Below are 15,992 nucleotides of genomic sequence, written 5' to 3' on the forward strand. Positions count from 1 at the left end.
TAGCAATGGCATTTAGGATTATATATCATCCATAGTGATTTGCACTCACTGGAGAAGAGCCTAATGCTGGGAACGATGGAGGGCAAAAGAAGAAGGGGATGGCAGAGAATGAGGTGGCTGGATGGAGTCACTGAAGCAGTCGGCATGAGCTTAAATGGACTCCAGAGGATGGTAGAGGACAGGAAGGCATGGAGGAACATTGTCCATGGGGTCATGATGGGTCGGATATGATTTCGCAACTAACAGCAAAAGTGCTTTACAGCACTTCTTGGTTTACAACATCAGCATGTTGCTCCCCAACAATCTGGGTCCTCATTTTACCGACCTTGGAAGGATGGAAGGCCGAGTCAACCTTGAGCCAGTCAGGATTGAACTCCTGGCAGTGAGCAGAGTTAGTCTGCAATACTGCATTCGAACCACTGCGGCTTCTGACTGTGCTTCGGATAACTAAAGCTTTAGTGTTGTGAGCTTTTACCTACAATAGCTTTTGCTAAAGTAGAAGTCAGGAGACATGTTCTAGTACCCCAAGTATTGCCTCAGAAGCAAAAAGAAGATGACAACGCAAGGTGTTTGATCCCATTAGGATCGAACTCTAGACTCTGGGCAGTTTGCCCACAATACCACACTTTAACCACTGTGCCACCAGGGCTTTAGGCTCCACCAGCCTAGCTGCAAATTCTAGGCCCGTGATGGCGAACCTATGGCACACGTGCTGGAAGTTGCATGCAGAGTCATCTCTCCGGGCATGACAACGGCTGCCCTTTGCTCTTCTGGGTTCTGGCGTGCACATGGGCGCTGACCAGCTGGTCTTCACATGCAGGAGCACTGGAAACTGGAAAAGCAGCTCCCTGGCGCTCATGCACATGCTGGGAAGCTGAGCTTCCGATTTCCAGCAAGCACATGCCAGTTGGTCTTTGGACGCGCATGCCGACGCCGGAAACCAGAAGCTCAGCTTTCTGACATGCATATGCATGCCAGGGAGCTAAACTCTTCTGGATTTTGGTGCTTCCCCATGCACACCTGTACCCATTTTGGCACTTGGTCCGAAAAGGTTCGCCAACACTGTTCTACATCTTGCAGTTATTGAAAGTTAACAATAGCTGCAAAGAGGATGTGTGAGTCACCTGCATTAGAACTAGAATTTCTTTGCGGGCCCTCAAGAATAAACTCTGATATTGGCATAAAAAATTCCCTCTACTAATAAAATTTATTTAGCCAACTTGCACTCACAAAAGGAAGTTTGAAAATGTTCAGCCCTACTAGAGGTACGGGTATCGTGGAGTAGGATACAGAATGTTCTATGTTCTTTCTCCAACTGGCACAACTTCTTGTGGTCCACCAGCAGCCTGCAGAGCTGGCAGTGGAGTCGGACCATGAGGAGGCTGGGGAGGAACATGGACCAGTCATGGAGTCTGGGGAAGGCTCAGTTGAGGGCTTTGCGTCGGAGGCAGAAATGGGGCCAGGGCCATCTGGGAGTTATGCGCGGACTCCAGAGCCTCCAGAGTCAGGCATCAGAGAGGCAGAGGAAGAGAGGGAGCCTGTTCCTAGTGCGCACATGTGCAAAGCTGCCAGAAGGCAAGAACAGTTAAAATAAAAGGGACGACTCGGGAGTAAGGCCTGGAGATGATTGGCTCCTCCCATAAAGCTTAAAAGAGGAGTACAGGCACGTGGGCCCTTTGCAGGAAAGCAACATTGATAATTCAGTTCCCAGTCGGCATCTCTGTTTGATTCTGGACTTTGTGTGGCTTTGCCAAGTAGGTCTTTGGCAGAGTGTCAAGGGAGATAAAGGTTGGTGATTATCCCGAAGGACTTCTCCCAAAATACTTTTTGCAACTAATTGGGACTCAGCTGTGAATGAAAATAATTCACCCAATTTAAAAAAAACAACGAACAAAATACAAGCAATCCAGAAGTAGTATTCAGTTTTGGTCGCCACGATGTAAAAAAGATGTGGAGGCTCTAGAAAGAGTGCAGAGAAGAGCAACAAAGATGATTAGGGGACTGGAGGCTAAAACATATGACGAACAGTTGCAGGAACTGGATATGTCTAGTCTGATGAAAAGAAGGACTAGGGGAGACATGATAGCAGCGTTCCAATATCTCAGGGGTTGCCCCAAAGAAGAGGGAGTCAAGCTATTCTCCAAATCCCCTGAGGCCAGGACAAGAAGCAATGGATGGAAACCAATCAAGGAGAGCAGCAACTTAGAACTAAGGAGAAATTTCCTGACAGTTAGAACAATTAATCAGTGGAACAACTGGCCTCCAGGAGTTGTGAATGCACTGGAAATTTTTAAGAAGATATTGGATAACCATTTGTCTGAAGTGGTGTAAAGGTTTCCTGCCTAAGCAGGGGGTTGGACTAGAAGACCTCCAAGGTCCCTTCCAACTCTGTTATTCTATTCTAGTATGGTAAATTTTAATCCAGTGAAGAATTTGATTCCCACCCTCTTTTTCCCTCTCATTGGAGGGGAGGGGGGGGGCTTGAGGGTTTTTAACGATGAGAACACAAAAAGCCAGGGAGAAAAAGTTAATACCAAAACCAAGAAAAGTTCTGTTTGCTTAACACAAGAAATATGTCTTTGTTGTGGCCCCGCCCTCTGAGCCTATCTCATCGGAGGAAGAAAGCTCCGAACATGAGGAAGAGGAGTCAGCCAGGCCTCCCTCTCCAGGCCCCTCCCCTCTGGCACTGTCTCAGGTGCCGGCCGAGGGAGAGGAGATTAGCAAGGAGCCAGGTGTCTCGGATGAGAGTGAAGGAGAGCCGTCATTCCTGGATGCACGCCAACGAAGGCGTGATAAACGGTTGCAGCAGTTAAGGAGGCATGCTAGGGATTATGACTGAGTCACTGGACCACACCCCAGAGACTATATAAGAGAGGGTGGTGGCTGGTAAAACTCCGTGACGAACAAAAACGAACTTTGGCTAGTCACTTGAACAACGTCTGAAGCTGCTGAAAGGGATATTGTTTTTGCTGGACTATTTGCAATGCGTATGTAATTTTATGTTATCTGTTGCAGTAAAAGCTCTTGGCAGACGGTGCTTATATTGCTGCCAAGTTTGAGATAACGACCTGTGTGCGTGCCAAGTACTTTCTTAACCCTCGGCTGGCTGTGTTTGTGTGTGTGTGTGTGGACGGGGACAGATCAGTCTTAATAGACCACACAACAGTGAGCAATTTTTAATGTTGGTTTTATTTATTGCAAAACAGAACTTTACATAGTACCTATTTTCGTTGTAACTTTCAATAGGCAAAGAGCAAAAAGCAAGACTATAAATTAACCAAGAATTTACACAAACCCAAACACATTTTTTTTAAAAGTTTTTTTTTAACCATCTAAAATACTTCTTTATCTTAAGTTAACATTTCTACACGAAGTTAACTTTTAAAGAGAAAAGAAAACGGAAACAAAAAGCATATATTAAATATCTAGAAACAGATACAACTTTGAAACAAACTTCAACTTGAAGGGTAACTATTTACAACATTACTTTTGTTTCTTAATTTCAATTTTCAAGTTTTCAAATATGGCATTCTACCTTTGGCAAGATCCAGATCCCAGCTGCTAAGAAAGAAGATTTGGACTTGTTATCATCCTATGGTGTTAGCCAATACATCGGAGAGAAATATGTTGAATCTCAGAGATTTACAGGCGACCCGGTCTTCCAACTCCACAAAAACTTAATCAGATGGACTTGGTCATCAAGACTTCCGTCACGTACCACATGCAAAATGCATGCAGGAGACTTAAGATTTTAAAAAGCTCGGGGTCGATCATTATGTACCCTCTTCTCTTTAATGCTGCAGTGATTTCCTGCATTCCATACCAAATAAAAATTCTCGTGGCCCTCTTTTTATTGGCCTCTGGAAATGCCACAGAGTAAGGCAAATTCAAATTCATCCCGATTAAAAAAAAAAATGTTATTTTCACTCAAAACAGTAAGCCACAGTGTAAAGTCACAGCTGAGTGTTCTGGATATTGAGGCTTATCCAGAACAGTTGTCTACCCAAGAAGCTGTTGGACAGTTCCTCGGGCAATGGGAAGATGGCTCTGCCATCCAAATTCGCAATCTCTCTGCTTTCCTTCCGTCCACCACTCCTCTTGAATTAAATTGTTGACTGCTGAAAGTTATGGGCAGAAACCATCCCACCTAATTCCTCTTGTGCTGATGTTGTCGTACAAATATTGTCCGGAATCAAGGACACATTGCAAACACAGTAAGCTAGCCAAAACAGCAATGCCATAACATAGATTTCAGAGGGGACCGAATCCACTCACTACCAAACATGAATAGTCTTTATCCAGAATCAAATGTGGGCTGTCAAAAGCAGAGAATTCAACACTGAAAAGAGGGCAGCGCACAAAGGCCAATGTTGTACACCAGAAGTCTCCAACCTTGGCAACTTTAAGACTTGTGGACTTCAACTCCCAGAGTTCCTCAGCCAGCTTTGCTGACTTCAACTCTGGGAGTTGAAGTCCACAAGTCTTAAAGTTCTCAAGGTTGGAGACCCCTGTTCTACACAACTTCAGGGCCACCTTGGACCCTACAAGAGGGATCTGAATGCGCTGACCTACTACAGCTGCAAAGGAAAGCTGATATCACAGATAAAAGGGGTGGAAAAAAAATCAAAATATTGAAAGATCTCAGTGAAGTCAAGGTCAACTGAACTTTTCTTGCAATTCCAATTTAATCCAAAAGTTTAAATCCTGGTGGACCGATTAGCAGGCTCAGAGGAAGCATGCCCCAAATTGTAGCTTTTTAAGAGATTTTTTTTAAAAAAAAACCTGCTCCACTCGTTGCCAAAATCTCACTCTTGAAAGTTGCTTTAGTCCTGGTTTTTATTTTTATTTTGCAAGCCCAGTTCAAACCCGAACAGAGTGGGGGGAGGAATATTCATATCTGTAAATCTAGGGGGGTAAATCTATTTTTATTTTTAAAAAAATAATTTTTAATGGAACCAAAGAGGACCATTCTAAAAAAAAAAATTCTAATAAGTGAGTTTTCACCTAAATGTAAGGGGTTGGGGGTTTGGAGATCAATCTAACCCTGCTTTTCTTCCTCTTATTTGGAAGTATTGTATGAGTGTCTTTCCCTAGGAAGTCCCTAGGAATGGGGACAAACCACCAGGAAGCTGCCCAATGTAGCACAGCTGGGTCAGATCGAATGCTTACTTAGCCCAGCTGTTAGGATGGCTGCCAGCAAGTTGCCTCTACAAAGGCCAAGAGCCAAAGAATGCAACCTTACCTTGCCGTGATTTCCAAAATATTGATATAATCTCCTTTTAACGACTCCATAATCCATAATCCTTCGTGGGGTGGAGTCTGGGCAGAGTGTTTACTGGCCGGATGCCCTTCCTATCACCAATGCGGAATTTTATTCAGCAGATCAATTCTCATTGTGCCCAGAGAGAATTTTTTTCAAGAGAATTTCATCAGGGAGAAGAAAATGGGAGGGGGGGAAGGGGGACATGTCTCTCCTAGGGTGATTTTCTTGCATTTTTAATTAGCCCCAGGAAGAAGGACCGATGGAAGCTGTCCTTCAGCATGATGGGTGAGACCGAGAGAACAGAGACTACAATACCTTTACAGGCACAACGAGAACGGAGCTCCGCAATTTACAACCTCGAAGAATTGCTTGCAAAGACGCGGAGTGCAATAGGCCAAATCGCCCCTCTCTCGTGGCCCAAATTAATAATTTACAACATAAAAAATTCATAAGCTTGTTTTTTAAAATTGCCGTAAATAAAAACCCTTGTCACGTTTACTGCAAATCAGAAATAGAATCTTGCAAATTAAAGAACTTCAATTACTGGGGATTTTTTTTAGGGGGGGGTAACGTCTGTAAAGATCAGTACATTTCTTTTTTAATGCTCCTATTTTGACCTTCGAGCAGCAAATACACAATGCACGTATTTTTTTTTAAGGAACTCAAATTAACAGGATATTTTAAAAAGATCAATCAATTCGGGCCAATTTCATCAACGTATTATACGAATTCTCTTGCTGAGGATCTGGATCTTGTCCCGTAGAATATCAATTAATACTAAATTGTAAACAAGTAGTTGGAAAAACCTTCTGCCTCTCTTCTCAAACTACCGAAGAGAGATTCCTACAAACCCTCCAAAGTGCATTTAAGAACAATCCTTTCTTTAGGTGACATGCATAATGGCATGTCTAAAAACGGAGATAGAAAATAATTTTGGGCATAGCATTCCATTTTTGTGAGATACTTCATTTTCACTGAAGAGAAAGAAGAGAAAATGTTTCTAGTCCTGGCAGAAGAAATTCTCTTAAGGAGAGCACCTGAATACACTACATTGCCGTGTATTCCAACCTTACCAGGTGCACCGGCATGCCACTCGTGTGTGGCCTGGTTGCAAATAGGCCACGTCCCAATAGTGGTTCGTGGCCCACAGGTTGTGGACTCCTGCTGTATGGAATTAAGGGAAGGACTATTTCTCCCCTCGACATCTAGTACCCCCGAGATGTAGATACAAGAAATCGGTTTTAAACATTTGGCACTCTCTACCCAGGAGAATTAAATTCAGCAGAAAACTCATGAAAAGCTTCACAGTTTCAACACAATGGCAAATGCTAGCCCATCAAGTGAAAGGATTGTCCTTATTCATGGAGGTTCATTTTTATTTTAAATAGCAGCTAGATTTAAAACCAAATACTTTATACATATATACAAAGATCACAGCATATTCAAAAGAAGACCCAAGTCTATCCAAATTTACCTACGACGAATTATTTTTTTGTAAAAAAAATAATAATAATACAGAATTTATATTGAAAAGGATCCATTTGGCCACCAAAAATAACTTTCATCGGGTGGGGGAGGAAACATCATTTGTACTGAAAAGAATGGGACAGCCTTCAAAATAACACCGGTATAGTAATATTTCTTAGCATGATAATTTCTGAAAAGCCAAATTTGCGTGGCACCTCTTTAAAGAGATGGATCCTTTGGGGTGGGGTGGGCTTAAAGAGCAGTTGTGCCATCCAGGTGGACTAAAGAAAGGAAGAGGGACCTAAGCACAGAGTCCAAGCCATACATGGCACGCTGTTGGCACTTCCTCAACTCCAGGGTGTATTTCCCTGAGATTAAAGGGTGACTTGGCGAAGTCTGTGAAAGGACACCATTCCTGTTAAGGACAGGGCGACAACTATGCCTGGCATAATCCACATCTAATTTTGAAAGCGTATTTTGACTTTGGGTCTCATGTCCAGCACAGTCCTAGCTACCAACATATAGTAGAAGGCCTCGTGCTGGTTTTTATTATTTTAAAATGTAAACAATTGATGACTTGAAGAAGACGCTAGTAACATAACATCTTCTCCTTACCATTCTGCCAGGCGGTCAAAGACTAGATTCAAGAAGAGACCACCTGGCTAAGCATCTAATCTTCGTAGACGTACAAATGCTTATTAAGGAGAATGTTTGTGATTTCTTCTGCGATACCCTTTAAGTCCATGTCCCTGAGCCCCTCCAGAAGAACATTCAAGGTAGCTGCCTGACCATTTTTGTCCAGCCAGGTCCGCAGCATTTGGTAATACTGATCGTTCTTATATTGTGAAGAGATTGTTGCAGAATCAATTTCATTGTCGCTCAACTTGAGGAGCCTCATGAATCTCTTCCAGTACTCCTGGGGCACCTTGTCGATGAAGACGTCAAAAGATTGACTCAGAGCTGGAAAGGAATAGGATCAATTTGAGTTAGATGAAAGGAGGAGGACAAGAACGAGGACGAGGACAACCAGGAGGAGGAGGAGACGACTGTGGGGTCCTTGGTGCTCTCTGAGCTGGGTTGCTTTATTGCAGACCTTTCATTACTCAACTAAATAACATCATCAGTGCTAGAAGGGAGTTGGGTTTGTGAGGAGGAGGAGGAGGATTATTAAACAGCTGCTTCTGATTTCCCTGTTGCTATGGGGAAGTTCTGGGGCACTTTGAAGGACTTTTTCAGAATCAAGTGTTGCATAACTCAGTTGCTTGTCCATATAAAAGTGAAGCTACATTTTTCAAAATTGCATAAATAATTGTTGGCGGATGTCAGCAATGGGGATGAAGTAAGATAGCCTTTGGTAGGACACAGAGGTTTTACAGCTGCTTGCTAGCGCTCTCTCTCTCTCTCTCTCTCTCTCTCTCTCTCTCTCTCTCTCTCTCTCTCTCTCCCTCCCTCCCTCCCTCCCTCCCTCTCACCCTCTCTCTCTCTTGAAATTCAACCCCCGCCCCGCAAAAACTCAACAGAATAAAAAACAAACGAACAGATAAATAAACGAGGCGAAAATAAAATTCTTCATGAAAATAAAAGCAAAACCGTAAAGTTGATCATGGAGACTGAAACGAAGCCAAGCAAAACTAGCTACGTCTGCCACCAAAGTTAAGCTCATGCTAGTGTCTTCAAGTCAGAACAGATTCTGACAGTGATAACCTTGTGGTTTCACAGAAACCAGAAAAACCAGTCTGTAAATTTAACAAGGCAGCTTTGATCACTTCTAGAATAACGGGAAAACGGGCCTAGTTGAAAAAGCAAACATCGTCTGCTCCTGCCTTCCCATATTCTGCCTTTAAAAAAACACAGACACCAGTAGTGTCGACGAAATGTGACTAGAACTTCTTAAACAATTTACTCATATTTAAATCTGTGGAATTTAAGAGGGACCCACATCCCCCTCCCACATCCACCGAAAAACACCCCTGTGGGAGGAGGAATGAGAGAGAGGACAATGTTTTTGGTTTGTGGTTTCCTCTATGGTCAATGTTTCTCGACATTGGTAACTTCAACATAGGCGGATTTCAACTCCCAGAATTCCCCAACCAGCCATGTTGGCTGGAGAATTCTGGGAGTTGAAGCCCACCTATCTTGAAGTTGCCAAGGTTGAAGACACTGTTCTTCAGGGGCTTCCTTGGATGCCACTGAAAGACGTGAAGCTCCCAATACATGTCTCTACTCCAACATCCATGAATTACAGAAACCCGCACAATATTAACCTTGATAACAGAGCTTATTCAGGCTCACTTTACAATTGCCCCCAACTTTAGACAGCACAAGTTTATCAGACCTGGACATCCCATACAAATTACAGGGAACTACATGTGTGTAAATACATGTGTACACATATAGACTAGATGAAACCAGGCTTAATAGCAGTAACTGTGAGAGGGATCTTGGAGTCTTAGTGGACAATCAGTTAAATATGAGCCAGCAGTATAATGTAAACCTAAATTGCATTAACAGAGGGATACATTCAAGATCAAGTGAGGTACTAATACCAATCTATAAAGCCTTAGTAAGGCCACACCTAGAGTACTGCATCCAGTTTTGGTCACCACACTACAAAAAAGATGTTGAGATTCTAGAAAGAGTGCAGAGAAGAGCAACCAGGATGATGAGGGGACTGGAGGCTAAAACATACGAAGAACGGTTGCAGGAACTGGGCATGGCTAGTCTAGTGAAGAGAAGGACCAGGGGAGACATGATAGCAGTCTTCCAATATTTGAGGGGCTGCCACAGAGAGGAGGGGGTCAAGCTATTTTTCAAGGCACCCGAAGGCCAGACAAGGAATAATGGATGGAAACTGATCCAGGAGAGATTCAACCTGGAAATAAGGAGAAATTTTCTGACAGTGAGAACGATCAACCAATGGAACTTAAGCTGCCTTTGGAAGTTGTGGGAGCCTCATCACTGGAGGTTTTCAAGAAGAGATTGGACTGCCATTTGTCAGAAATGGTGCAGGATCTCCTGTTTAGGTGGGGGGTTGGACTAGATGACCTACAGTACAAGGTCCCTTCAAACTCTGTTAATCTGTTAAATGTTTTCAAACATGAGCAACGTTGACACCTCTTGACGTGTCACCGGGAAACAAGAATGAAAGAGAAGACCAATCTGCTCTGAAGCATCTCTTTAACAGGAAAGACTACAGTACAGTGTTGGATTGTGAATCCAGAAGGACAAGAAGTAAATGGGTGGAAGCTTATCAAAGAGAGATCCAACTAAGAGAGGGAGAACTAAATTACCTGTCAGTGTGAATAATCAACAGTAGAACAATTTACCTCCAGAAGTTATGGGTGCTCCATCACTGGAGGTTTTCAAGAAAAGATTGGTCAACCATTTGTCCACAATGATATAGAGTCTCAGGGGGTTGGACTAGAAGTCCTCCAAGATCATTTCCAGCCCTATTGTCCCATGTTCTAGTTCCTATACACCTAATACCATTATATTTCAAGGAGTGTTCTGGCAAAAAGAATCCCGATTAACTTGCAAGAATTTCAGACCACTTACTTTTTGTTTTGTCGTTGCAATTTCTAGGAACTAATTTCCTCATTACTGCATGTTCTCGACCTTCCTATAATGAGAAAGAATAGAAAAGGTAAAGGTTTCTCCTGTGCAGTCATGTCTGATTCTAGGGGGTGGTGCTCATCTCCATTTCTTAGCAGCAGAGCCTGTGTTCTTTGAAGACATTTCTATTGTCACGTGGCCGGCATGACTCTACACTAATGTGCACGGAACGCTGTTACTTTCACACTGAAGTGGTACCTATTTATCTACTTGCATTTGCATGCTTTCAAACCGCTAAATAGGTAGGAGCTGGGGCAAGTAACGGGAGCTCACGCCATCACGCGGCACTCGGGTCTTGAACCCGGGCTGTTAGCTTTCCAGTTGACAAACTCAGCGTCTTTTGACAGCTGAGCCACCACGCCCGCTGAACAAAATAGAAATTTTGAAAGTTGTCTTCAACTTACAACCAATATTGGGATTGGAATTTCCATCGTAAGAGCCGTGGTGGTGCTGTGGTTAGAGTGCAGTAATGCAGGCTACTTCTGCTGACCGCCGGCTGCCTGCAATTTGGCAGTTCGACTCTCACCAGGCTCAAGGTTGACTCAGCCTTCCATCCTTCCGAGGTCAGTAAAATGAGGACCCAGATTGTTGGGGGCAAGAGGCTGACTCTGTAAAACCGCTTAGAGAGGGCTGTAAAGCACTGTAAAGCGGTATATAAGTCTAAGTGCTATTATTAGGAAGTAAGTCATTGCAGTTATAGGTCAAGTTGGACCCAATCTTATGATCATCATTTTTATGATGATTGTTAAGCAAATCACCATGGTTTAAGTGCAAACCGATTGTTCTGAATGGGTGCTTTTGCCAGAAGCGGGCAAAAAAAGGCCAAAAGCTACGATCACGTGGTATACCACATGCCCAGTGGTTAGAATGCAATATTGCAGGAAAACTCTGCCCACAGCATGGAGTTCGATCCTGACCGGTTCAAGATGGACTCGATCTTCCATCCTTCCAAGGTCAATAAAACAAGGACCCAAATTGTTGAGGGGCAATGTGCTTACATTATAAACCATCCAGAGAGTGCTATAAAGCATTGTGGAGTGGTATATAAGCTTAAATGCTATTGCTATTGCTATCATAGGACATTGCAAATGGTTGTAAATGGAAGCCAATTACCAAGTGGGTGAATTACAATCGTCTGACCATGGGAGGTTACAATGGTTGTAATTTGTGAGGAGAGGACTTTTTTCAGGACCATCGTAATTTTGAACAGTCAATAAATAAATACCGTATTTTTTGGAGTGTAAGACGCACTTCCCCCCTCCCTAAAAGAGGGTGAAAATTTGGATGCGTCTTATATACCGAATGTAGGCCCGCCCACCCACCAGCCCCCACCCTTTGGCCTCTGCCTCCCAGTAATTTGCCTCCTTGCAGCAAACAGCCCGTTTCAGCTTCAGCACAAGCAGCTGATTGTCAGTTGGATCGGCCTCCTGACCATCAGCTGTTTCAGGCTGCAGGAATTGCCTATTGCCGTGCCCCATTTCCTGCAAGGAGGCAAATTGCTGGGAGGCAAAGGCAGATTTTTTTTTCTTGTGTTAATCAGGATGTGCTGAAAATGAAACTGAAACAGGCAGTTTGCTGTTTGCTGCAAAGAGGCAAATTACTGAGAGGCAGAGGCAGATTTTTCTTTTCTTATTTTCCTCCCCAAAAAAGGTAAGCACGTCTTATAGTCCGGAGTGTCTTATACTCCCAAAAATACGGTGGTTGTGAATACGGGTGTGACTAACAATCACAACATTTTTACATTTTGGTTACCTCCTCTGGTGCGGAAGCTCTTAACGGATTCATTATTTCTGGTGCTTGTCCATTGGCAGTGCTAAGACTGGGCGAAGGAATTTTGGATTTCTCCGTCCTTTGCATGTTCAACATGTTGTCATGTTCTTCGCTTACTTCTGGACTGGACTTCTTCGGCAGATATTGGAGGAATTGGGTACGCTTGCAAAAAACAAAGATACCGTGGATTTACTAGCTCTAAAAAATAAAATATGACTTTGTCTCTGGATTTCAAGAGTGCGCAAATCCCTTTAGGTATAAAAAGCAAGTCTTACTGAATTAAATGACATTCCAAATATTCATTCTTCCCCATTTAACAGAAGATGCCACTTTAGCTATTGTTTATTTTAGAAGGAGGATACGGTGGGTAGCAATATTCAACAAAGTTAAGAGTGAATTCTGAGAAATACGGTGGCCCAAGTTTTGTGGAGGCTCATTAACCATTGTGATTACTTCAGCAAAATAATGTGACTGTTAAGATTAATTTCCTGTTAAATTAATACTGAATTCATTTAACCAATCCTAGGAAGGGTTTTTTTATTTTATTTTATAGACAAACAAACATACAATGCATAATCAATCATTCAGTGTATGTCAGGGTTTCAGACTGTCTTCAAATAAATTGCATCGCAAACAAAGTCTTTTATAAAACAAACTTCCATTTTATTAAGCACAACACTTTTTACACCGACTCGTTGCAGCCGGCACTGACGTTCTGCCCCAAAACCCCTCCTCTTCCTTCCCCCACTCCTCTGCATTCATTGGCTATCTTCCCAATCATTCACCCCTAATCTACTGTTCCAATTCAAAGAATTTCCCCCCTCCCATCCATCTCCTAGGGGACATTATCTCCAGAGGAAATAAGTAGGTGAAAGGCAACCGTCCCGTTGCAGACGCCTGCGTTCTCCTTCTCATGTCAGCACTAGGATAAATGCATCTTGACGTGCTGACAGTGTATTATCTGAGTACATCTTTTGTGTCTTCTTCTTACTCCTCCAATATTTATCATTTCGCAAAAACAGGATGTACAGAGGGTTTGAGAAGCCTGCAGAGTGCTCCAGGGGGCCAGGAAGGGCAAAAACGCTCCCGTTTTTGAGAAAAACGGGCCTCTTTTTGGCCTCCCAAACTCCTCATGCGTCAGGTTTTTGCCCTCCCCAGGCCCCAGGAGCACTCTGCAGGCCTCCCAAACCCTCTGCAGGCCCGTTTTTTGCAAAAAACAGGCCCATGTGCGAGGTGGGGTTTCGGGAGGCCAAAAATGGCTGTATTCAGTGTATAAGACATACCAACATTTCCACCAGGGATGGGTTCTAAAAATTTTTACTACCGGTTCTGTGGGCATGGCTTATTTTGTGAGCGTGGCTTGATGGTCATGTGACAATTCTTTAGGATTTAGCAGAGGTACTGGTCTACCAGGCTTTTAACTGCTTGCAGAGTTTTACCCGTCTACCTATTTATTTTTGCAGACACTGGTCTACCCATTTATTTTTGCAGGCACTGGTCTACTCATGTATTTTTGCAGGCACTGGTCTATGCATTTATTTTTGCAGGCACTGATCTACTCATGTATTTCTGCAGGCACTGGTCTACCCATTTATTTTTGCAGGCACTAATCTACTCGTGTATTTTTGCAGGCACTGATCTACTCATGTATCTTTGCAGGCACTGGTCTACCCATTTATTTTTGCAGGCACTAGTCTACCCATGTATTTTTGCAGGCACCGGTCTACCACCAAACTGCCTTTTACCACTGATCAGCTGTAGGGCGGCCCTTTGAAGCCCCGCGGCAAGAGTTTAAACAGTTTTTCCTTATAGCCCATCAGCTGGGACTCAGGAAGCAGCAATAGATTGGGGGTGGGGCCAAATAAAAGGTAAAAATAACGTGTGGGGGGCGGGGGGGGCAGAACCGGTTCAGTGACATCATATCGTCACCGCTACCAGCTCGTCGGAACCGGGCGGAACCCACCACTGATTTCCACCCTCTTTTAGGGGGGGAGAAAATGTGTCTTATACTCCAAAAAGTACGGTATTTTATGTATGCAAAATATCCTATATTCTATGACTAGGGAGGGAAAACCGAAAAAGAATCACACTTAACAGACTGAAAAGAGATAGGCAAACATGAGCAACATGGACAGAGTTCCCAAGTTATAAGACAAAGTTCTCATACAAAGTTGTGAAACTGAAAAAAATAAATCCCCTTTCCCATCTCCAGAGGAGGAAACAGTTCTTACCTTGTTGGTCCAGAAACCTATGCAAACTGTAAGACAAAACAGGATGGTTTAGAGAAAATTAGCCAGCAGAGCAATGACCACATACAGTATAGACACATTATAAGGACATTTAAGTCGGGGCCTCCTAAATGATTCATGCACTGAACTGTTACATGCATGGAACAGCTGTTTTGAAAAGCTGAGTCCAAAATGGAATATGCACATTTGTTATAAAATACAGAACAAACTAGGACTGCTTAGTTCCAGATGGAGAAGGATTTGCGGGTAGGTAGCTGGTGAGAATAGAAAAAAGCCCAGGCTGAAAGGCTATTGGGAAGGGAAAGGGAAGGGGACAGGAGGAAGGGAAGGGGATGGGTGAAGGAAAGGGAGGGAATGGGACGGGTTAGGGTTAGGGTTAAATAAAGCTTTCTGTTTCTTTTTTCAGTACTCCTGATCTTAACCAGTTCCAAGTTAGTTTCTGGTCAGCTTTGCTTTCAATATTTTTCAAGTATTGGCCATGCAGAGCTTTGCTTTTCCAATTTTCAGCTTGCTGCTCAATTACTTCTTTCTTATATTCTGCTTTTGTTTTGGTTGCCTTTAAAAGGCTATTATTATTATTATTATTATTATTATTATTATTATTATTATTATTATTATTATTTATTGGTTAATCTTTAGTGAGATTCACAGCCTTTGAGGCTGATTAATAGCTCAGCAGCTCGAGTCCTAACCAAGGACCTAGGAACTGTTAAGGTATCGTCGGAGGATGTAAGCTGTTCCGAGTAAGGTGGTTTTTTGTAGAGTCAAAATGTTCAAGTCCGGCAAATTTTTATTTTTATTATTATTATTATTATTATTATTATTATTATTATTATTATTATTATTATTATGCCACTCAATTCCCAGTGACCCTGGATGTTGCAGATAAAAAATGTTAAAAACAAGGGAAAAAATACATTGGGACATGAGTAGCAGTGATTATGGGGAAAGAAAGAAGGAAGGAGAGCCATTGGGCAGGATTAAGAGCTATGCATCAATTCTGTCCCCGTTCTCTAGAATTCTGAGACTTCAAGTCCACACTTCTTCAAATTCCCAAGGTTGAGAAAGATGATATGATGCAGAGCAGGATGGCAGAATTCTAGAACTCTATAACTTCTAAATACTGTAGAGCAGTGTTACTCAACCTTGGATGCTTGAAGATGGGTGGACTTCAACTCCCAGAATCCCCCAGCCAGCGCTGCTGGCTGGGGGATTCTGGGAGTTGAAGTCCACCCATCTTCAAGCTTCCAAGGTTGAGAAACACTGCTGTAGAGGCTCCCTTCTTTGTTTTTTTTTTTTAATAGATAAAAAGTTCTTTGCATATCACACTATCATAGCAAGGGCTATGCTAAACGTCTTAATCATTTTGAGTCTCGGGGGAAACAAAAAGATTATTCTTACCTTCTCTAAAGTTTGTGTTTTTTCTCCAACAGCAGAATATCACCAAGCCCAGAACCACCGCAAACAGCACCGGAACAAGCACAAAAAGCCAGACCAAGTGATCTCCTTGTCCAGGGGACTCTTAACATGAAAGGAGAAAAAAAAAGGCAGGTATAGACTGATCGTTTGGATGGTATGCTTCTTCAAACTGGGTCCTATCCTGGCTCCTGAAAGGCTTGCAGTAAAATGTG

The 15,992-nt window shown here is 42.9% G+C and overlaps 1 protein-coding gene across 2 annotated transcripts in view; it reads right to left on the reverse strand.

The window, feature by feature from the left end:
- Positions 1-5,828: 5,828 nt before the first annotated feature.
- Positions 5,829-15,992, reverse strand: part of LOC132709896 (tumor necrosis factor receptor superfamily member 10A-like) — an 81,369-nt gene continuing 71,205 nt past the window's right edge. Inside the window, exons 6-10 of one of the 2 annotated variants that reach the window (XM_060684895.2) lie at positions 15,763-15,882; positions 14,344-14,369; positions 12,095-12,274; positions 10,286-10,349; positions 5,829-7,690 (exon numbers count right to left, since the gene is read on the reverse strand). In XM_060684895.2, the coding sequence (XP_060540878.2) occupies positions 7,401-7,690; positions 10,286-10,349; positions 12,095-12,274; positions 14,344-14,369; positions 15,763-15,882 (680 nt within the window). In that variant the 3' untranslated portion in view covers positions 5,829-7,400. The remainder of the gene's footprint in view (positions 7,691-10,285; positions 10,350-12,094; positions 12,275-14,343; positions 14,370-15,762; positions 15,883-15,992) is intronic. The other variant, XM_087875905.1, reaches the window with a different exon arrangement.

Source organism: Pantherophis guttatus, chromosome 9 (assembly GCF_059756535.1).
Source record: "Pantherophis guttatus breed Tessera chromosome 9, ASM5975653v1, whole genome shotgun sequence".
Taxonomy (NCBI): Eukaryota; Metazoa; Chordata; class Lepidosauria; order Squamata; family Colubridae; genus Pantherophis; species Pantherophis guttatus.